The sequence below is a fragment of the Anolis carolinensis genome, chromosome 3 (assembly GCF_035594765.1).
Source record: "Anolis carolinensis isolate JA03-04 chromosome 3, rAnoCar3.1.pri, whole genome shotgun sequence".
Taxonomy (NCBI): Eukaryota; Metazoa; Chordata; class Lepidosauria; order Squamata; family Dactyloidae; genus Anolis; species Anolis carolinensis.
Genome location: NC_085843.1, coordinates 265,610,540 through 265,634,779, shown reverse-complemented (window position 1 = coordinate 265,634,779; position 24,240 = coordinate 265,610,540). Strand labels below are relative to the sequence as shown.

The following is a 24,240-nucleotide window of genomic DNA, read 5'->3' as shown; positions in this document are numbered from 1 at the left end:
TCTCAATCCCCAGCCGCCTCCCCAGTGATGTTTGTGAAGAAGAAGTCAGGGGAACTACGCTTGGTGGTGGACTACAGAGCATTGAACAATATCACCAAGCGGAACAGCTATCCCCTGCCCTTAATCTCGGATCTACTGGATCGGCTTCGAGGAGCCAAGGTTTACACCAAGCTGGATCTTCGGGGGGCTTACAACTTAGTTCGCATCAGGGAAGGGGACGAGTGGAAGACCGCCTTCCAGACCAAATTCGGATTATTCGAGTCCCGAGTTATGAATTTCGGTTTATGCGGAGCCCCCGCAACGTTCCAGCATTTTGTCAATGACATCTTTCAGGACTATCTAGACAGGTTCTTGATAATCTACCTGGACGATTTTTTGGTGTTTTCTAGATCACAATCAGAACATGAGAACCACGTCAAAATGGTGTTACAACGATTGCGGGATCATGGACTTTATGCCAAGCTAGAAAAATGCGCCTTTGATCTACAAGAGGTAGATTTCCTTGGTTACCGCATCTCGCCTCTAGGGCTTTCCATGGATCCAGCCAAGGTCTCAGCAGTATTGGAATGGCGGGCGCCAACTAACAAGAAAGAGGTACAGCGTTTCTTGGGGTTCGCGAACTATTACCGCAAGTTCATTCCAGATTTTGCCCGCTGGTCCGACCCCATCACTAGCTGCATTCGTGGAAAGCAGCCTTTCCGCTGGACTGATCAAGCAGAGAAAGGGTTCCAGCAACTAAAGAAACTATTCACCTCCCAGCCAATTCTACAGCACCCAGATCCTGGAACCCCTTTTGTGGTGCAAGCGGACGCCTCTGATGTGGCAATTGGGGCTGTACTCTTACAACCGGTGGGAGATCACCTCCATCCCTGTGCCTTTTATTCTCGTCAACTAACCACCCCAGAGAGGAATTACACCATTTGGGAAAAAGAACTACTGGCCATAAAGGCAGCCTTTGAAACTTGGAGACATTGGCTAGAAGGGGCCAAATTTCCCATTGAAGTCCACACTGATCATCGTAATCTAGAACATCTAAGAACTGCCCGCAAACTAAATCAGAGGCAGCAACGTTGGGCTTTATTCTTTGAACGTTTCAACTTCCAGATCCATTATGTGACCCCAGCCCAAACCAAGCAAGCAGACGCCCTGTCACGTAAACCGGAATACGCTGCAGGACGCAAGGAGACCTTTGAATCCCAACTGCTACAACCCGAGAACTTTGCCACGCTCACGGTGGGGAACACCAAATCCATTCCCATTGGTTCAACTTCCCCTACTCCAGGACCCATCTGTGCTCAAGAAATCAGGGCTAGTCAGCAAGCAGATGCCTGGGCGCAGGACCAACTTCGCCAAGGTCTGCACTTTCCCTTTTCGCTTAAAGATGGGCTGCTCTGCTATAGAAATCATGTTTATATCCCACCCGGACCGGGTAGGGAAAAAGCGCTTCGTCTGTGTCATGACTGCAAACCAGCAGGACACTTCGGACTATTTAAAACTATGCATTTGATCCTAAGGGATTTTTGGTGGCCCAAGATCCGCAAGGATGTGGAAAAATATGTCAACACCTGCCCAGTATGCCAGCGCTCCAAGATACGAAGGGAGAAGCCCTCAGGGCTTTTACACCCCCTTCCTACCCCATCTCGCCCATGGGAAATAATTTCCGCGGATTTCATCACTGACCTACCACCTTCCTGTGGATTCACCACGATCTTGGTGGTGGTGGACCTTTTCACCAAGTTAGCCCATTTCATTCCCTGTGAAGGCCTCCCCACGGCCAAAGAAACTGCGGATCTATTTCTTCAACATGTTTTCAGACTACATGGATTGCCCAAGAGTTTAGTCACAGACCGTGGATCTCAATTCACCTCTCGTTTTTGGAAGGCACTACAAAAACTATTGGGCATAGACTCTCGCTTATCTTCAGCTCATCATCCCCAAACAGATGGGCAAACGGAGCGCACCAATGCCACTTTGGAGCAGTATCTTCGCTGTTATGTAAACTACCAACAGGACAATTGGGCTTCTCTGTTACCACTGTCTGAGTTTGCCTACAACAATGGAGTTCAAGCTTCTACAAAAGAAACGCCGTTCTTTGCAAACTACGGCTTCCATCCACGTTTCTTCCCCCCTGTCATTGAAACTTCAGAAGTTCCCGCAGCAGAGGATTGGCTGCAGGAACTCACAGCGGTGCAACAACTTTTGCTCCAGCAACTGGACCAAGCCAAGGAGGACTATAAACGCCACGCTGACAAACATCGCCAGCCGGGCCCCGAAATCAAGGTAGGAGATCGGGTTTTTCTGTCCACTCGCTTCCTGCCCTCCCACCGCCCTTGCCGGAAGTTAGATGCCCGTTTCATTGGCCCCTATCCAGTGGTGGCGCAATTAAACCCCGTGACTTTCAAACTCCAACTTCCGCGTTCAATGCGCATTCACCCAGTGTTTCACCGTTCCCTGCTCCTTCCGGCGGATGGAGTGCGACCTGATACAGACCAACCAGCCCCCCCTCCTGTTTTGATGAATGGGGAGGAGGAGTTCGAGGTTGAGGACATTTTGGATTCTCGCTTTCACCGCCGCCGCCTACAATATCTCATTGACTGGGTGGGTTTTGGCCCTGAGGAACGCTCTTGGGAAGACGCCTCCACAGTCCATGCTCCTGATCTAACCCGTCGCTTTCATCAGACCTATCCCACCAAACCGCGACCTCGCGCCTCGGGGAGAGGGCCCCAGTTTGGGAGGGGCCTTGAGGAGGGGGATAGTGTGATGACCCATGGGCCTTGTAGTCCTGCTCAGGACATTGTAATTCCTGATGAAGATGAAAACTTGGGTTTTTTACCTTCCCAGTCTGAACTGGATTCTTCTCAGCCAGATCTTTCCCAGGCAGATCTGGGAACCTTGCACCTGCAAGAAAGTTGTCTCCCAGAAGTATGTCAAACAAGCCCAGAGTCTACTTCTCCCGTGTTCTTGCGCCGGGAGTTTTGTAAACAACAGAGAAGTTTGGAATCAGCTTCGCGCAGGAGTGCGAGGATTGCAGCTAAGAATGTGGCCAATTAAGACTGCTTCTCGTGAGAATCTTTGGGGAGTCTCACATCTGGTCTCAGAGTTTAGCTTTCGGTTCTGATTCCCAGAGAACTGCTTCGGCGGGAAAGTTAGACTCTATTTAGGTGTTTTACCCGCGTAGTAACTTCGCGGAGTCAATTCGTCAGCCTACGGAGCGAGTTGTGTCTGGACAGCGCGCTCCGATTCAAGCCTCGCTCCTGCTCAAGCCTTGCCTTGCTATCCAGCCTTCGCCTTGCTACCCAGCCTTGTTTATCCACGGACTTTGCCTTGTTTCCCAGGATCAATCCTTGCCTTGTTCCACGGATTTTATCAAGTTATTCCACGGACCTTGTTCTTGTTCTTAGTTACCTTGTTCCACGTTCAAGCCTTGTTTCAAGTATCAAGTTATTTCCTAGCCTCGCTCAAGTTTCATGGACTAAAGGACCTTGTCATCTCCCCTCACTTTGCTTGGCAAAGTGAGTGTTTCGGTTATTGGATTACAACTTTGGACCTTAATATTTCTTATTGGACATTGTTTTTTGGACTAATTCTGACCTTTCCTGAAAGGTCTACTCCTGAACTATTTTCTACACTTGTTTTTATTAACTTTATATATTCCTTCATTAAAGATATTAGATAGATTCTGGCCTCTGTGTATGGTTATTGGTGCTCTGCAGCCTGGGTCGTGACAAATCTTAACAAATGTGGAAGACCTGATCAATACAGTTGAAGTGGTTGGATCCTTAGGGGCAAGTGACCATGTGCTCCTGCAGTTTGCAATACAAAGGAATGCTGAAACTAAGACAAGTCAAACACGCTTTCTGGACTTTAAGAGAGCTGACTTCCAAAAAATGAAGGAATTACTGAGCGGCATTCCATGGACGCCGATATTAAAAAACAAGGGAGTTAAGGATGGATGGGAGTTTTTCAAAAGTGAAATACTCAAGGCACAAATGCAAACAGTGCCAACAAAGAAGAAAAATAAGACAAGTGCAAAGAAGCCAGAATGGATGTCCAAAGAACTTCTAACTGAGCTAAAGCTCAAAAGTGACATGCACAAGAAGTGGAAAAGGGGAGAAATCACCAAAGAAGAATTCAAACGTATAGCCAACACCTGTAGGGAAAAGGTTCGCAAGGCTAAAGCGCAAAATGAGCTCAGGCTTGCCAGGGACATAAAAAACAACAAAAAAGGCTTTTTTGCTTACGTTGGTAGAAAAAGGAAGAAAAAGGAGGCGATAGGGCCATTGCAAGGAGAAGATGGGGTGATGGCGACAGGGGACAAGGAAAAGGCAGAACTACTTAATGCCTTCTTTGCCTTGGTCTTCTCACAAAAAGAAAGCCATCTTCAACCTCAGCAACATGGAATGGACGAAGGATTGGGGGAAATCCAACCCCAAATAGGGAAACAAGTTGTCCAGGAACACCTGGCCACTCTAAACGAATTCAAGTCCCCAGGGCCAGACCAACTACATCCAAGAGTACTGAAGGAACTAGCGGAAGTTATTTCAGAACCACTGGCAATTATCTTCGAGAGTTCTTGGAGAACGGGAGAAGTCCCAGCAGATTGGAGGAGGGCGAATGTGGTCACTATCTTCAAGAAGGGAAAAAAGAACGACCCAAACAATTACCGTCCGGTCATCCTCACATCAATACCAGGCAAAATTCTGGAAAAGATCATTAAGGAAGTGGTCTGCGAACACTTAGAAACAAATGCGGTCATTGCTAATAGTCAACACGGATTTAACAAAAACAAGTCATGCCAGACTAATCTGATCTCTTTTTTCGATAGAGTTACGAGTTGGGTCGATACAGGGAATGCCGTGGATGTAGCGTACCTGGATTTCAGTAAGGCCTTCGACAAAGTCCCCCACGACCTTCTGGCAAACAAACTAGTAAAATGTGGGCTAGACAAAACTACGGTTAGGTGGATCTGTAATTGGCTAAGCGAACGAACCCAAAGGGTGCTCACCAATGCGTCGTCTTCATCATGGAAAGAAGTGACAAGTGGAGTGCCGCAGGGCTCCGTCCTGGGCCCGGTTCTGTTCAACATCTTTATTAACGACTTAGACGAAGGGTTAGAAGGCACGGTCATCAAGTTTGCAGACGACACAAAACTGGGAGGGATAGCTAACACTCCAGAAGACAGGAGCAGAATTCAAAACGATCTTGACAGACTAGAGAGATGGGCCTAAACTAACAAAATGAAGTTCAATAGGGACAAATGCAAGATACTTCACTTCGACAGAAAAAATGGAAATCAAAGATTGTCAGGACCCAGGCTGCAGAGCACCAATAACCATGCGCAGAGACCAGAATCTATCTAATATCTTTATTAAAGGAATATATAAAGTCAATAAAACAAGTGAAGAATATATGTGATATTAGAGTCCAAAGTTGTAATCCCAAAACCGAAACACACATGGGGAAATGACAGGGTCCTTAAGTCCAATGGAGCTTGGCAACAAGGCTGGAAGCAAACTAGATTCTTGGCAAGCAAGGCTTGATACGTGACTACAAAAGACAAGAAGCAAGAACAGGGTCCGTGGCGAGGTCCGTGGAACAAGGAAAGCTTGATGCTAGAACAAGGTCCGTGAAACAAGGCTTGGAACTTGGTCCTGGAGGCAAGGGACTGGAGTAGCGTAGTCCACACACGATCTCACTCCACAAGGTGACGAATTGACTCCGCAAGGATTTCTTTGCGGGTAAACACCTATATAGGATCTTGTTTTCCCGCCAAGGAACACTTTCCCTGGGGAACAAGAAACGAAACCCATACTGTGTCCAGATGCATGACTCCTTAAAGTTTCCCAAGGGAAACAGACTTAATCAGCTAATTGTCTGGCAGCTATCCTGGCACTCTTGCGAGTCGCCTCCCGAGCGCCTCTATCTCGATTATAATAATCCCGGCGAGAAAATGGGGGAGATTTCTGCTCAAGGCTTGTTTGGCTGACTTCCTGTGGACAAACATCTCGCAGGTGCAAGGGCTCCAATTCTGGCTGAAACGGTTGGAAACCCAAGTTTGCCTCTTCATCAGCCACAATAGTACTAGGAATGGGACTACATGGCCCATGAGACATCACAAAGATACAGAATGGGGGACGCCTGGCTTGACAGCAGTGTGTACGAAAAAGACCTTGGAGTCCTTGTGGACAACAAGTTAAACATGAGCCAACAATGTGATGCGGCTGCTAAAAAAGCCAACGGGATTCTGGCCTGCATCAATAGGGGAATAGCGTCTAGATCCAGGGAAGTTATGCTCCCCCTCTATTCTGCCTTGGTCAGACCACACCTGGAATACTGTGTCCAATTCTAGGCACCACAGTTGAAGGGAGATGTTGACAAGCTGGAAAGCGTCCAGAGGAGGGCGACTAAAATGATTAAGGGTCTGGAGAACAAGCCCTATGAGGAGAGGCTTAAAGAACTAGGCATGTTTAGCCTGCAGAAGAGAAGGCTGAGAGGAGACATGATAGCCATGTACAAATACGTGAAGGGAAGTCAAAGGGAGGAGGGAGCAAGCTTGTTTTCTGCTGCCCTGCAGACTAGGACACGGAACAATGGCTTCAAACTACAGGAAAGGAGATTCCACGTGAACATCAGGAAGAACTTCCTCACTGTGAGAGCTGTTCGACAGTGGAACTCTCTCCCCGGGGCCGTGGTGGAGGCTCCTTCTTTGGAGGCTTTTAAGCAGAGGCTGGATGGCCATCTGTCGGGGGTGCTTTGAATGCGATTTCCTGCTTCTTAGCAGGGGGTTGGACTGGATGGCCCATGTGGTCTCTTCCAACTCTACTATTCTATGATTCTATGATTCTATGATTTCTATCGTTTTTGTTTCACTAACAATAGTATTATTGTATTATTTTAAAAATCAGGTAAATTGCCATAAAGAGCATACCTCATAATTTACAATCTATAAAGCATAATAAACAATAGGGTGGGGAAAAATAGCAATTAGGCATTGAAACCAGATAGAAATACTTCAATGATGGTCCACATTGTTGCTCAAGTACAAGCCAAGGTAAACAAATGTTTCCCTAGGGTTCATCTCAAAGGTGCGTCAAGATAGGATTTATGGATATATATTACAATATAATTCCAGAAAAGTAAAGTCACTACCTGATATTTATTAAACATTTTTTAAAAAAAGATTGATGTTATTGATGTGTTGATTTTAAACATGTATGCTGTAGTTCATAAACTGGTGGTGTTTTATTATATATATTATAACTTTCAGATTTATTATGACAGACAAGTATGTGTACTCAGAAATAAATATATACATTTAGATCTTGAAATTTGATTATATAATTTATCATTGCTCAAATATTGGAAGTAATGCACAATCAATTTACTATTGTGTCTTAATGTTCTTAATTTGTTCATATTTTGGTTTTTCAAAAACTCTACAGGACATGAATGAACCATCCAACTTCATTGATGGAGCTATTGGTGGCTGCAGAAATCCAGATTTAAATTACCCTCCATATATGCCAGGTAAAATAAAGTTCTTAATACACAGTGCCTAGTCCAGCTCTTAATGAGTAATTAAGTCCCATAGAAAACTGACTTGATTTCTTGATTTTATTGATTCAAATAAGTGGTTCTGAAAGACATCGTTGACAAAAAAAATTGACCAAGAGAAATCTAGTGACAAATTTTGTGAACTGTGATCACAATGATGGAAATACCATAACCTTACCATAATAGCCTTCATAAATCAAACCATTACTTTTATTTACCATAAATAAATAATGAAGTGTTGTTGGCTGCTGTCAAATTGACTTCAGATTATTGTGATCCTATAAACAAGTGCTCTTCAAGTCATTGTGGTTCAGGTCTTAATGATTCAGAGCCATGATTTGTTTCCTTAGTTGAGTCTATCCTTCTGCAATGTGGTCTTCCTCTTTTCTTACTGCCTTCTACCTTTCAAAGCATTATTGTCTTTTCTAGTGAGTCGTATCCGTTCATGATGTGTCCTCAGTTTGACAGTCTCAGCTTAGTCCTCTTGATTTCTAGGGGTAGTTAAGACTTGATGCACTCTTTATCTTTTAGTCTTTTCCAGTGTCACATTTCAAATAAGTTCACTTTCTCCTATCACTTACATTTAACCAAATTACCATGTTGAGAAATACACTGATGTGTATATTATGAAAGAATGTAGTTCTTACATAAATAGGTAGATCTTCAGAAATTATGCATTTGATCTTCACTATATGTTTGTGGAAAACAATTTTTTCCCCTCATCAACCTAGAAATATTTTAACCACCAGACTACTGGCAAACAGTCTACAGGACTCTGCTTTTGGAAATTTCTCTTTTGAGGATTTAGATATTCATGGATTTGATTAATATATTATCTATAGGAATACAGGTCCTCCAGTGCAATTCTATGGTCAACTCCCACTGGAATTTTACTATAGAGTTACATGGAATGAACCAAAAGATTCTGAAACTGCTTTAAATGGTCGGTGTAGACTCATATAATGCAGTTTACCAGAAATTGGTAACATTATATGAGAATACACAACACAACTTGATGGCAAACCTTTTAGAGATGTAGTGCCCAAACCGGGGAGGGAGGGCACAGGGTGTGGCATGAAAGGGAAGAGTAGGAAGCAAGTGGGGCAGGCAAGTGAGTGAGTGGAAGCACAGGCAAGTGGGCAGGCAGACAGGGGAAAGGGATGGCGAGCAGGAGGCAGGGGACAGCTCATGTGCTAGGAGAGGGGACACTGAGTCTCCCTTCTGGCATGCATGCCATAGGTACACCACCACTGCTCTATACTGACCATATTGTGCAATTTCAAATTGCATTTATATGGCAATGTTGATGGGGCTTGTATTTATTTATTTAATTAATTTATATACCAAGACTGATCACTGAAGCATAGCAAAATCCTCAGTTCCTGTGAAGAAGGCAGCAAGTTTTGAATCATATCCTGATGAAGTGATTTAGTTTTATGATTCATGCAGTGCTATACATTTCCTCTTAAACAGTATCTTCTTACTCTATCTGTGTTAGCATTGGTCTTAAGAGAGAGAGGACTGAGTCTTGTTACGATGTGCATGGAAAGTGAACAGCAACTTCCGGATGGGACCCCTGTGAGACATTACGATGTACACAATCTGTATGGATGGTCACAAGCAGAGTCCACTTACTAGTAAGTTGTTTGTATGGTTTTATATTTTTAAAAGTACTAAATTCCTCAACCAAGATTTTTTTTTGTCTATTTAGAATATAGAACTTGTTGTTGTTGCCGTTTGTATTTTTAAAAATGTTAACATGGTTAACTTTGTCTTTTTATCTTCACCAAAGTGGTATGCGAAACGCCACAGGAGAACGTGGGATCATTATCACCCGCTCAACATATCCATCCAGTGGTCGATGGGCAGGACATTGGCTCGGTGACAACTATGCAAGATGGGATCAGCTTGATAAATCTGTTATTGGTATGAAACATATGTTATTTGCCAGGAAATGTATTTCAAAATATTTATTATGAACACATTTAGTGAAGGGATATGTTATTTATACTTAGACTGATCTCATGCCTGGAACCAACCAATGTATACATTCTTATGTGTTGTCGAAGGCTTTCATGGCCGGGATCACAGGGTTGTTGTATGTTTTCCGGGTTGTATGGCCATGTTCTAGAAGTATTCTCTCAGAACCTCTGAGGATGCTTGCCATAGATGTGGGCGAAATGTCAGGAGAGAATACTTCTAGAACATGGCCATACAGCCCAGAAAACATACAACAACACTATACATTCTTAGTAATACACATATTTGCCACAATACACAGAAACTTCTGATGTATATGCAAACTATTTCCCAAATCAGCACCAGCCTATTATCTCTAGATACTGTAAAACCCATTTTGCTTATTTCAGTATATATATTTGTGAAGGCAGGGCAGGAAAGTACATCCGATAGGTTCAAAATATTTGTAGAAAATGTATTTTCTACAGTTTTCATATGAAATGTGTTCATTATTCCAGGAGACCCTAGAAAATGGTATTCTGTCTTATTTTGATAGGTATCTTGGAATTCAGCCTTTTTGGAATCTCTTATGTAAGTTTTTTAAAATCTAACATTTTTTTGAAAATTCTTTGAAACACATTCTAGAAATATACTCTGGCATGGGATATTTTAAACTTCCTCTTATTTTAATGTCTTTTAGTCTGGTGCTGACATCTGTGGATTCTTCAATGATACAACCTATGAAATGTGTGCCCGGTGGATGGAGCTTGGAGCCTTTTACACTTTCTCCAGAAATCATAATGTGTTGTTAACTCGGGTGCGTCAACTCTTTTTGGCACTGTGTTGCATGCATTCATATAGTGACTGCATCGTTCTTTAGTAATCTTCTAAGAATGAAAGGGAAGTTGCTAGTTTGAACAATACCCTTAGTCTGATCCTTATATCTAATTTTCACTGATGAGGAGACAATTTTTCCTATTACCAGTTGATATATGAGTGGGAAAGACTGTACTCATAATCATTTAAAAGAATTGTAGAAGTTAATGGACCAAATTAATGCAATATTGTTTATGCTAGATATTGTTTAGATTATAATATGGCATGGAATGCTGTGTATATAAACAGACATCTTCTTAGTGTGTCACAGACACATCATTCAATGAAATGGTTCATTGGATGAGAGAATCCAAGTGAAATGGAGAAACAATGGTCCTGTCAGTGATGGGCATATTTGAAAAGACCTTTAAACACACGTTTAGAAAAGTTTGATGTAATATTCCTGTTTCAGTGGCTGGAAGATAGAAGTAACATCAGTATTAATTTATCAACAAAGGATACTCTTAATACTCCAGTTACCTCATGTTCTGCTCTAAAGGCAACTGGTATTGATAAGATGATTTCCAGAAACCCCAGCTAAGTCACTAGATATACTTTTTTTCTGTTTGTGACCATCTTCATACTAGTTCTACAAAACATTACCTGTTAACCTCACACCCATTATATTCAGTTGAATACAAAGCTATTATGTATAATTAAAAATATATGCATATCTGTAAGTCTCCACATCTACTATAACTCATCGATGTTCCCCAGCATTTACTTTTTTAGTAATGGAATCGAAGAACAGTATTCTGTAAATCTTGAATGAACTGAGTGATTCTTTTGCAGAGGCAAGATCCTGTCTCCTTTAACTCAACATTTGAAGATATCTCACGGAACGTGCTTAACATAAGATACAGATTGCTGCCCTATCTCTATACCTTAATGCATAATGCCCATGTTGATGGCAACACAGTTTCACGTCCTTTGCTGCATGAGTAAGTATTAGATGGCCTCATGCTGTGGAATACAGTTGAATAAATTTGTCATTGCATGATTTGGAGCAGAGTGAGGCGAACTGAGGTATTTTTCAAAGAAAGTCAGAAAACAGCTCAAATTAGTTTTAGCACCTTTTTTCTTTGGAATCATTGCTGCAAGATCCTACATCTTTCTTCTTCCACAATTCCCCCCCCCCCCCAAAAAAAAATCTTCCCCTGAAGCATCAGAGCAATATTGGTTATTGTTCTCTTTTGAAAAGCTATTTGGGGGTTTCTTGCTTCAGAACACCAGTCTTAGTTTGGAACCTAGACAGCATCAGACATGATCAGTACTGGGATGGGAGACAAACAAAGATCACATGCTATTGGCTATATTTCAGAGGAAGAAACTGGCAAAATCACTTCAGATAATTCCTTGCCTAAGATAACCCCATGAAATTGATGGAATCACAGTAAACTGACAAGTGACTTGAACCAAATACTCACATAGAGAATAGTATTTAACATAAATTCAGTAAGCCCATCAGGCCTCAGACAAAATAATGGAGTTGGCATCAGATCAAAGGGTGTGTGAGTATATATAGGGGAGCACATTAAACTTCTACGGGATATTTCATAGTGCAGAAAGAGTGTGTTACAGTTAGGAGTTGCTTCATAGTACACTCAGGTTGTGAATCAGAAATATTTATTTATTTATTTATTTATTTACAGCATTTATATTCCGCCCTTCTCACCCCGAAGGGGACTCAGGGCGGATCACATTACACACATCAGGCAAACATTCAATGCCTTTTTAACATAGGACAAAGACAAACAACAAACATAGCTCCGAGCGGGCCTCGAACTTATGACCTCCTGGTCAATGATTCATTGCTCTCCCGTCTGCGCCACAGCCTAAGTAATCCTTCAATAATTCTTGTTTGCTATGTTCTCAGGTTTCCTAATGACAAGACAACCTGGGACATCTACAAGCAATTTTTATGGGGACCAGCATTAATGATTAGTCCTGTACTTGATCAAGTAAGCAATCTTATAATTTCACTACTTATATATAACTGGATCAACACATACATGAAATGCACTCACAATATTTCTATTTTTCTTCATTGTATGTTTAATCTTATTAAATCCTAGGGAGAGGTGACAGTCAATGCTTACATACCAGATGCACGATGGTATGATTATCATACAGTAAGTAATCTCAAATTGTTTTCCCCTGCTTTGAAAGCTAGATACAAATTTAAGAAAGACTGGGTTTTTTTTAACCAAAAGAGGTATAAACCAGAAAATGATGATGAAAGTCCTAATAGTCTGCCTAAGCACAAGACCTGTGCATGACCCCCAACAAGCTCACTTGGCTATGGCTACTAAAACATTTCTTTGAACCCTCTTTATTGTCATAATCTACTGCTTGTTTATTATCTGTCAATCAGTCACAACAACAATTGCACAAAATCTACTGACTTTATGCCTAATCTGCAGGTTTTAGTTACAGAGCAGAATTGAAAGAGAGAATGATTCCGTCCTGCCATATCTCATATTGAAAATGACAATATAGACGTACATGCTAAAGGTTTCTACCAGTATGGTGAAATTGTTGGTGTGTTGGACTACAACTCCAGACTTGGGTCCAAATCCTCATTTTGTGATGGAAAACCACTGGGTGACCTTGAAGAAGGCACACACTCTCAGCCTTAAAAAAAGACAATGACAAGACCTTTGTGAACAAATTATCTCAAAAACAACTGCATGATAGATTCCCCTTGGAGTAGCCATAAATTGGAAATAACCTGAGCACACACAACAACAAAAACACAAAAAGCCAAAATATTTACCCATGTGGGGCATGTAGTAGTTAACGGATCAGGTCCAAAACCTTAGAATAACAATTTCTGTGCAACTGGATAGTATATCAAATCAGGTGACACTTTGATAAAGCATGTGGTTTAGGAAATCACAGAAAGACAAAGAGACATTAGCCAGCATTTGGAATTATGACACAAATGCATGGGAAGCACACTATAATTTAGATGTGACATTTTCAACTTCTCCTGTAGATCTTTGATTACCATGTTGAATTTCTTATAGGAGGCAGATATTAAAGTGCGAAAACAATTCAAGACATTGGAAGCACCTTTAGAGCATATCAATCTTCATATCCGAGGCGGTTATGTAATTCCCTGGCAGGTGCCTGATATTACTACCAATGCCAGGTAAGGACATTCTCATCAAGTGGACCTCAGTGTCATGTATATTTGTCTAATCTTAATCTTAAGTATCATGTGCTGCAGCATGCCTAGTAGAAGTAACAAATCTGGTTTTGCACATAGACATTTCTCCCAAGATTTTTTCTAGTGCATCAATGTTTTAGCTATGCGGCAACAGTAACAGGGGTGACCACACCTTTAATAGGATGCACCACCCCGAAAGTATATTCCCAGCAGGGTCTATTTTATTTTAAACAGGCCTCCTTACATTGATAGCTTTGTTTCAGTAGATTTAAATACATGTATTTCTGGTTTCGTTTATGACAGAACATTGACTCTTAAATATTCCCATTTTCTTTTTAGCCGAAAAAATATGATGGGTCTTACAGTAGCTTTGGATGATAATGGGGCTGCACAGGGACTTCTATATTGGGATGATGGAACAACAATTGGTAAGTGTAATAAATGTAATACTGAAAATTCTATTGTGGTTTTGCATATGTAATACAAATAAAGACTAAAATGCTATTGTCCTGTCCCCCAAGCCTGAGGGCTGCATTTCCTCAAAAATGATCAGTTAGGGTATTTCATTCTAACAGTTGATAAGTGTAATAAATGTAATACTGAAAAATTCTATTGGGATTTAGCATAAGTAATATAAATAAAAGAAGCCCCCGTGGCACATCGGGTTAAACCACTGAGCTGTTGAACTTGCTGACCAAAAGATCAGCAGTTCAAAAACAGAGAGCAGGGTAAGCTCCTGCTGTTAGCCCCAGCTTCTGCCAACCTAGCAGTTTGAAAACATGCAAATGTGAGTAGATCCATAGGTACTGCTCTGGCGGGAAGGTAACGGCGTTCCATGAAGTCATACCGACCACATGCCCTTGGAGACAATCTACAGACAAAGCTAGCTCTTCACTTAAAAATAGAGATGATCACCAGCCCTCAGAGACGGATACGACTAGACTTAATGTCAGGGAAAACATTTAACTTTACCTTCAAATATAAATAAATATTTACAATGCTATTGTGATACAAATAAAGTCCCCTCCTCAAGAGCTGGATTTCTCCATAAATAATTAATTGCACCATGTCATTTCTACAATCTCATGAGTGAGCGAAACCAGAATGAAATTTAGATGACACCCCTGTGGTTTCCAACATAGATCCGTATATCTCACACACGTGATTTAGTATACACAACAATATACAGTATAGAAAATTATTAAACTATTTTCACATCAAAGATACAAAATAACAATGAGACCATACTCACAACATTATTATGTTGTTATTTTCTTTTTACAGATGCATATGAAAACGGTTTTTATCTTCTTCATACCTTTAATGCCAGTGAGGTAAGTATAATGTACCTCAAGGAACTTAAAGAACCTGAAACTGGACCAGATGTCCCCTAAGTTGATTCACATTCAATGCATTAAGGTTCTTTTAAATGCCAGTCATTTTATAGAAGCCATCATTATGTAGGTTTAGTCTGTGGTAAATTGCACTACTGTTCCATTCAATACTATTTCTCCAGCAGAACAGTTCTGTGTCTTCTGGAATAAATTTCACCAATAAGGAGATTGGAATGAAATGGAAACTGAGGCAAATGGTTGTAATATTGAAATTGATATTGTAATATTTTAATCTTTTTTTCCAGAGTATCCTGAACATTGGTATTGCCCACCAGGGATATAATGATCCAAACAACTTAAAATTTGGTGAAATTAAAATCCTTGGAGTAGTATCCACTATCACTCCTGTTGTTATAGTGCTTCAGAATGGTGCAGAAGTTCCATCCAGTCACAACACAACATATAATGTTTCATCTCAGGTAAGAAAATGGCAATATTATCATTGTGAATGCCTTCTATCTACCCTAGCTTCTGGTTTACTACATTGTCTAATTCAGTGCTTTTGGGACATTCACAAAGAAGGTATGAATAATACAATGCCCCCCCTTTCCATTGTTTCTCAAATATTGAAAGTTATTCCTAAACATGCTATTTCTGAACCTTTAAATAGCCTAAAATTATCATAGTCACCAACAACTTCTTCTAATCTAATTGGCTTCAATCGCCACATCACATTCCTAAGAATCACTAGCCTGACTTTGTAATATTTTTTTAATGTATATTTTATTGGTGTATATAACAATTAAATAATAACAACGAAAAAGTGAGAACAATAATTTTTGACAGAAAGTGAAGAAAGTATAGAAAAAGAAAAGAGAGAAAAAAGAAAAAAAGAATATATATATATATATATATTCCAAAAAAAAGAAAAAAGAAAAAAAAAGGGTTGATAAAAGTGACTTCCATCTTCGCCTTTGCGTTTCCCATTCTATATAAACAAAAGAGGGTGCTACAAAAAAACCCAATATTGAATCAACCTCATTGTCTATATTAGTAAGGACAAACCCTAAAAAAAGAGATATTGTCCTTTATTTATAGGCTTAGTCATTACTTCTTTCCTTTACCAAGAGCTTATGAAGAAAGGTACAAAAAAGTTTCATCCTTCTATTCTTCATTGCTTATCCTTCAACTTCTTTTTGTTTCAAATTCTTCTACTTTAGACCAGTCTGTGTATCTTATAGGAGTCCCTGTATTTTTCTTTAATAGGCCTGACTTTGTAATATTTGAACATTTTGGACAGGATATGAATACGTCAATTTCCCAAATACAACCACAATTTGGTCTTCTCAAACACTTAGAAATAAAAAAATCAGGAATTAAAACAGTTTGTAAATTTATTGGAAAATTCCTGCAGCTTGTGTGAACTCTTTTTAAGTACTTGGCAAAACATGGGGCAGTTCTACACTGAGCAGTTATCCTGAGGCCAGTCTGGAATGGCAAATACTGGATTGTCCCTAGGGTTGGTTTACATCACCTCCATTTCTGGTTGCTGTGGAGGTTGGATGGATTCCTGATTGTCAAGCAGCACCGAACTCACCTTATCATTCATTCCCATTCTCCTCATGGCAGCAACCAGTGGGCACAACATGTATCATGTTAGTTACTCATCACCTGGAATCATGTCGGCCATTGAGAAAGTGAAGTAGAAGGTGGGAGAGGAGGGATCATCTCCTTTTCACCACCCTTCTCCAATTGCCTTATGCATCCGGCAAGCATCACTCCAGGTGCCACTCCAAGTAGCCCAAAAATTTACATGGGCTCAAATCTCAATTTGCTCTGTTTTCTGGAGAAGAATTCAGATCAACCTGTGGTTAAAGCAGCTTTGGCCCATGTTGTACAGTAAAGATGTTAAAACAATCAATCTTACTTAGTGTTGCCAGGATGTCAAAACAACAAGCTGCAATATAAATGCATCACATGCAAGGAGTTATTAACAAGTTTGTTTTGTATGTAAATATCAAATGAAAGTAGTGATTTCAGTTATCTTAACCATGAATTTTTTTGTCAAATTAACATACTGTAAACAATGGTGCATGCTGGATACACTCCAAAATACAGTACTTCCTCTTTTTTTACATCTTATTCAGTCTATGTAAGAATAAAATATTTTCAATATTTAAATAGGGTGAATCCTTTCCAATAAAAGATATCTACCAATTCTACAAGGGACATACTTTCTGGCTCTCAAATAAGGGGCATCCTTCATAATAAAGAACACGTGGCAATCCAAGTCTTAATTTGTATATCATGTTTAACCAAAATAGTGTAATATTTAAGGTATGCATTTTCATGAAAGTAATTAGTTTTTATTATTCATATTATTTTCAAAGGTCTTACACATTACAGGCTTGCAACTTGCAGTTGGGCAAGAATATACACTGAGGTGGGAACCAAAGGTGTTTCAAGATACAGACAAATTTAACTGTCATCCATACCCAGAACCAACACAAAGCACTTGTGAAGCTCGTGGCTGCATCTGGGAGGTGAGCAAAAGAAAATGGTGAAAAGGCCTATATAGATATAATAGGCAGTAAGGGAGCAATTCCTCCCAATTTCAGGCAGATCAAAACAGGACAGGAATGTGACCTATAAAGAATGATAGGCAAACACAGCTGACTACTCATTCTTGGCATTCCTTGCTTTTAGAGCCCCCCAAAACCAATGGAATTCTTGGCTGAATCAATATCCAGATCAAAGCAAGTAGTCTGACAATATTGCTTTGGTTAGATCAAACCCGAGAATGAGAAAAGGACTGTGGAAAATAGAAAGGATTTTAGAAATTTAGATACTATTTTTGGTTTTGCTATTTAAACAAACTAAGTTTACAATAATATAAAAGAATAAATTTGTAACTGACTAAATATATTTATATCAAAAAGATATAAATTTGTCATTTCTGATCGTTTTTCAGGTTGTTTCTACTCCTGGAGTGCCACACTGTTTTTATCCCAGTAATTATGGGTATTCTGTCAGTAATATTCAAACCACTGTTGTGGGCTTGACAGCTGACCTCCACAGGAACACTGAGTTTCCTAACCCATATGGTTCTAGGTCACCAGCAGTGGACCTGCTTCGTTTGGAAGTGACATATCATTACAACGACATGCTGCAGTTTAAGGTAAATTGTAGCCTTTGAAGATACTTTTTCCTCTTAGGATCTGATGTCTGAAAGCCAGAGAATATTATTGTGACATTGTCCCATAAATTTTGAAAAAAATGCAATGTGCCATCATTTGTTTTTATGGTCACAGAACAGTGTGAAAGTTTGGCCTCAGGAACCAGATGTTAAATTTTGATTATATTTATGATCAGCAAAGGGCAGATATACATCCTGGCATTCACACTGGGACAGTCATGTTTTATGTAAATTGAACTATGGATGTTTTCATAAATTTCATTTTTTGCATTTAAAAAATTAACATTACCACTTTAGTCTTCTTTCTGAGAAAAAAATTAGAAAGGCTATTGAGAGTTCAAGATTTATTCTGTGCTATATAAATCATGTAAGGGTGTGTTTTGTGATGCAGTTTATTCTTTAGAAACATAATTTTCTACACAGAAAGCAGATTATTTGATGTAGACATGTATTTTTTTTCTTAGACAATACTATTTTCTGTGCACAACTCTACACAGAAAATGCTGTGATCCACTTTCTTGGGAACTTTTCATTCAAAAATATCCAGAACTATGAATATTGTTGCTTATCTAAGATTCTCCTCTATATTGTTTTACAGTGATGCAGAGATTGTATCATTTTTTCAATATTCCCCAATATTGGGTTGTTGTGAGGCCTGCCATAGATGTGGGAGAAACATCAGGAGATAATACTTCTGGAACATGGCCACACAGCCCGAAAGATATACAACAACCCTGTGATCCCGGCCATGAAAGCCTTCGACAACACATTCCCCAATATTCTTTCTAACTTTTACTGAAAGCACCTGTGATATCAGAATAATAACATAGTATGCACCACAGTTTCCAACCACTGAAGACTAATATTGTCTTGTCCCCAGATCTATGATCCCAACAATAAAAGATATGAAGTTCCAGTCCCCCTCTTCACCCCAAACAACCCTGAAAGTACAGATGCTGATCGGCTCTATCAAGTAGAAATTGTCAGCAATCCATTTGGCATACAGATCAAAAGGAAAAGTACAGGCAGCGTTATGTAAGTGAAATCTTTATTTTTTTAATTGATCAGATATAATATCCATCGTCTGGAAAACACAATGAGATCATGGCCAACTTCCTGCCTGTCATAAAAAGTGTATCATCAGGATAATAATGGGTCATGTCAAGTTCTAATTCCTTTAGATATGTGATATTGTGTGTGCTATCCAATAATAATAAATCTTTTCTTGTAGCTGGAATTCCCAGGTCCCAGGCTTCACCTTCAGTGACATGTTCATTCAGATTGCTACACTCCTGCCATCACAGTATGTATACGGATTTGGAGAAAATGAACACACTCATTTCCGGAGAGATATGAATTGGGAGACTTGGGGAATGTTCACCAAAGATCAACCTCCAGGAGTAAGCAGAGCGTTTTCCTTTCCTTTCATCATTCAGTTACTTTCTTGTTCTGTGTATTCGAGCTTGAAAATTAGAATGAACATTTTTAAGCAGCTAAAAATTCTTAGAAAATTTTGCAATGTGCCAGGTGTATTTTAAAGGAAAACTGTATGCTCAGGAATGCAAAATGCCTTTATTTACTCTGTTAAGACAATATATGGTGATAATGCTAACAATGTTCCAGAGTTGGCTGTCAGAATAAGATCTCTTGAATCAGTTTTTAGTGTGAGTATTAGACCTTTCTAAGAGTAACAGTGACAATGATTGTGTGTCTTAGAATTGGAAACAATGGCTGTGAAGATTCAAAGGGTGCTGTGCTCAAAATAATTTGACTTCTGTTAGTTCAAGCATGTTATAAGAGCCAAAGTATATACTGTCAAGGCAGTTTCTCCAGGAACTCTATTATTTTGAGCACTCTTTTCAGTTTGGTTCATTTCAGTTTGTTTCAAATATGGCCAAAGTTGTTTCATTTGCAAAGCACATGCTGCCACGAGGCACTCAAAGATTTGTATGCCATCCCATTCAAATGGAAAAATTAGAAAACAGCTATAAATGTTTTACTTTAGTAATATATTTGGATACAATTTGCAATTGCAGTAGTGCCTTCTGAGTGAATGGAGCCCATAAAACTCATCTTGTTGTCTAATCAAATGACAACTGAGTTATGTTTTAAAATATTGTGTTCATTAATTTGCCAGTTGACAAGAAGCTTTATTTATCTGTGTTCTAGTAACCTTTATTTATTTCATATTTGTGTATTTGTATGTGTTTTTAAAATAGTACAAACTGAATTCGTATGGTTTCCAACCCTTCTACATGGGAATGGAAAATGATGGAAGTGCTCATGGAGTTCTTTTGCTGAACAGTAATGCTATGGGTAAAAGAATGGCATCTATATCTATTCCAAACACAATTTCATTTATTGATAATACAATTCAAGCATACTAACCCTGTTTTCTGGATTTTTCAGATGTCACCTTCCAACCAACACCTGCCCTCACGTATCGCACAATTGGAGGAATTCTGGACTTTTATATGGTTTTAGGGCCAAACCCAGAAGAAGTTGTTCAAGAATATACCAGAGTAAGTCAGATTATTTATTTCATTTACACACCATGATCCAGCAAAGAAGACTGTGGTCTGAGCCCTGTCTTCCATGAATATTATCAATGTAATCGCATATACACATGTCAATGAATACATCATCATAATTCAGTCTTGAACAAATTTGCTGATCTTCTTATGTTAAACTTGAATTATAGAGTAGATGCATGTGCCTATCTGCATATTATCAACTGCATCCATATTTTGCCATATTAGGAACACTAGATTTCTTGACATTTCCTTTTCTGATGTTTTTCAAAACGTTGTAGCTTATAGGAAGACCAGTCATGCCACCTTATTGGGCCTTGGGATTCCAGCTTTGCCGCTATGGATACAAAAATACTTCTGAAGTCCGTGATCTGTATAATGCAATGAGAGCTGCTAAAATACCATATGTAAGTTTCTTGCAAAATAAAAAAACCCTGTTTTTTAATATGGCTAATAAACCTGTAAGTAAAAAAGAAATACTTATAAGCACGGCCAGACTGGAATTTGATATAATCTCATTTTTTTTATTCAGATGGGAATTTTAAAATTATTTACAATAAGAAATACATCAATAAGAAATGATAATACTGAGAATAGTTTTTTATTGTTTATTGTTTTCCTGAACAAAATGTAAATAGTCTACATATCAAAACAATATATAAACAAACAGGGCCAGCTAATCACCTCCCAACAAAGGATCCTCCCCAGGCAGGAAGCAGCCACACTTTGATGCTGAAAGGCCATTCAGTGCTAATCAAGGTGGTCAATTGCAACATTCACATGTTCCCCAAACAGAAAATAGTTCTTTCTCCCACCCTGGACATTCCACAGATATATAATCCCCACTTGCCCGGTTTCCAACAGACCTCACAACCTCTAAAGATACCTGCCATAGATGTGGATGAAACATCAGGAGATAATGCTTCTGGAACATGGCCATATAGCCCAGAAAACTCACAGCAACCCTATGAAAGTACCATTTTCTTGTTAAAGCACTGAGCTGGAGACCGAAAGGTCCCAGGTTCAAACCCCGGGAGCAGCATGAGCGGCCGCTGTTAGCTCCAGCTCCTGCCAACCTAGCAGTTCGAAAACATGCCAATGTGAGTAGATCAATAGGTACTGCACCAGCGGGAAGGTAACGGTGCTCCATGCAGTCATGCTGGCCATATGACCTTGGAGATGTCTATGGTCAACGCCGGCTCTTCGGCTTAGAAATGGAGATGAGCACCAACCCCCAGAGTCAGACATGACTGGACTTAACGTCAGGGGAAACCTTTACCTTTACCTTTACCTTTATCTCATGTACAGGGAAAAAGCAGCCAATGTGGAAGTGCCTGAGGGACTGTTGCAGGCTTTCTTCTGGCCCACCTGGAAGTATAGATTTAGGTGTGCTCTGCCCTCAGGGAATTGTGGATTCTGATGCCTTTCTGAATGGTTAAACTTACTTATATAAGTTGGTCATATCTGTTATGATGACTATCTTAAAATGTTGTACATAAATGGGTTGGCAGAATGTTGGATAAGCGAATATGTTGGATATCAAGGAGAGATTAAGGAAAAGCCTATTAAACATTAAATTAGATTATGATTTTACAAATTAAGCACCAAAATATCAAGTTATACAACAAATTTGACAGAAAAAGTAGTTCAATACACAGTAATGCTATGTAGTAATTACTTTATTTGCGAATTTAACACCAAAATATCATGATATATTGAAAACATTGACTACAAAAATGCATTGGATAATCCAGAACGTTGGATAAGCGAGTGTTGGATAAGTGAGACTCTACTGTAATTCCCTCCTGGATTAACAATTATTTCTTACAGTTAATATATGTCACTGTTATGAATAACTTTTCACTAACTTTAAGGCATAGGTTCTTTTTATTGCAATTTCAGTGTAAGAGGTATATCAGAACTTCTACAGAACAACAAAGGACAACATTAGAATATAGCCATACACATTCTATGCAACTACATTGGATTTACAACAACCTACAGCTACACTGGCTAACAAACATACGAGGGGGTTACATTTTCACTCAGCATTCACACAAAATATGCATCCATCTTCATGCATACCAAATATTACGATATTCTTTCTTGCTCCTTGGAGAAGCACCTGCTTAGGACAGACCCAGCTTCCACTGCCACCAGTCAACACATAGTTCCAAAATGCCAAAATTTCAAAATGCCCAAAAGAACATGCACTCCTTCCTCTTCCCATGAGAAAAGGAGTCCCAAAGTGACCAGACTTCATTCCCTGCAAATCTGCCACTTTCCCATACACCATCTCCACTGAGCATGGCGGATGAACAGCATATCTGTCTGTCACAATTTCTGGATTGTCATAACGTTACTTATATATTTTGATGATGTTGTCCCAAAGTTGTAAATGAATGATAGACTTCTTCCATCCTGGCTCCATCTCAGTTTCCCTTATATTGGGACTCAGGATATCTTACAAATTTCATGTAATGAAAGCAGTAGGATGGATCTAGTAAGAACTGAGGAAACTGCAAATTTGAATTTTAAAACTTATGTACAAACACATCTGTGTAGAATAGGTTGAATCGGAATAAATAGTTCAGCATGTACAAACTGTGTTTCAGTAATAGAAAGGCTATTTTATACTTAAATCTTTAATTTTGTACATGGCAAAGAAACAAAATCCATGTTTGTTCTAGAATTTATAAAAGCAAAACTGTAAGAAGTATAATAGAATTTACATTACAGGATATAAATCTAATATGATTTTTACATTCCATTTTGTGGAACAGTTTGAATTAGTCTTTACCTGTTTGGAGCCAATTCAGTGTTGCTTGAGTACAGGACTATAGAATTAAATTAGAAAGCTAAATTGAAAGTGAAAATTTCTTATCTCCTAAAGCCCTTTGTTCATAAGTTTTATATTGATCCTAACAAAACGACACTCATGAATGAATGGTTATGGGAGATAAGCCTTTTTCCTGATATACAGTAATAACAAAGAAAAAAACTAATGTGCCTTACATGGTAATATTTTTCAATGAGGTTGTTGTACCCCATACATGTCATTATCTAATATTTAAAATTGATAAAGCCTAATTGCAATGTGCTGTGCCTTTAATTAACTATCTATTTGGAAATATAGCATTTTTGGTTCCTCGGTAGCTCACACCTTTTTCCAATCAACAACATCAGAAATGACAACTTTTTTTTTCAAAGCCACCATTGGTTGAATATATAAACCCCTGATAATTGTGACTGCTCAATCTAATGTTGCCTATATGACTGGCATGTTTTGTATTCTGAATTGGTATCTGTGATATTTAAGGCTGTTACCTATCATAACAAAGTATATGTAAGTTAAGTTTATAACAGTAAAGAAGTATTTCAGATTGGAATTTGGGGGGAAATAGTGATGTTGTCATCACTCCATCATCATTATCACCACCATTACTTCCAAAATCCACAGGCCTCCAAACATGCCACTCCCCAAATTTGGGAACTGTAGTCAAAACTAGTAACATTTTCAAGATCTGCTTCTATCTAAGTAAAGTACTCAGTTTTGTATCAAATTTCTGTATATATGTAACTGTGTTTGTGACTTCACTGCTTCACTATTTTTATTTT

At 39.2% G+C, this 24,240-nt stretch overlaps 1 protein-coding gene across 1 annotated transcript in view; it reads left to right on the top strand.

Annotated features, from left to right (window-relative positions):
* Positions 1-24,240, top strand: part of si (sucrase-isomaltase) — a 166,008-nt gene that overhangs the window by 122,382 nt on the left and 19,386 nt on the right. The window contains exons 59-77 of the mRNA XM_062976725.1: positions 7,443-7,527; positions 9,053-9,191; positions 9,347-9,480; positions 10,070-10,104; positions 10,214-10,330; positions 11,182-11,330; positions 12,266-12,350; positions 12,465-12,521; positions 13,419-13,543; positions 13,901-13,989; positions 14,846-14,895; positions 15,201-15,374; positions 17,286-17,438; positions 17,867-18,073; positions 18,972-19,126; positions 19,323-19,491; positions 20,311-20,407; positions 20,501-20,613; positions 20,904-21,029. Of these exons, the coding sequence (XP_062832795.1) occupies positions 7,443-7,527; positions 9,053-9,191; positions 9,347-9,480; positions 10,070-10,104; positions 10,214-10,330; positions 11,182-11,330; positions 12,266-12,350; positions 12,465-12,521; positions 13,419-13,543; positions 13,901-13,989; positions 14,846-14,895; positions 15,201-15,374; positions 17,286-17,438; positions 17,867-18,073; positions 18,972-19,126; positions 19,323-19,491; positions 20,311-20,407; positions 20,501-20,613; positions 20,904-21,029 (2,259 nt within the window). The remainder of the gene's footprint in view (positions 1-7,442; positions 7,528-9,052; positions 9,192-9,346; positions 9,481-10,069; positions 10,105-10,213; positions 10,331-11,181; positions 11,331-12,265; positions 12,351-12,464; positions 12,522-13,418; positions 13,544-13,900; positions 13,990-14,845; positions 14,896-15,200; positions 15,375-17,285; positions 17,439-17,866; positions 18,074-18,971; positions 19,127-19,322; positions 19,492-20,310; positions 20,408-20,500; positions 20,614-20,903; positions 21,030-24,240) is intronic.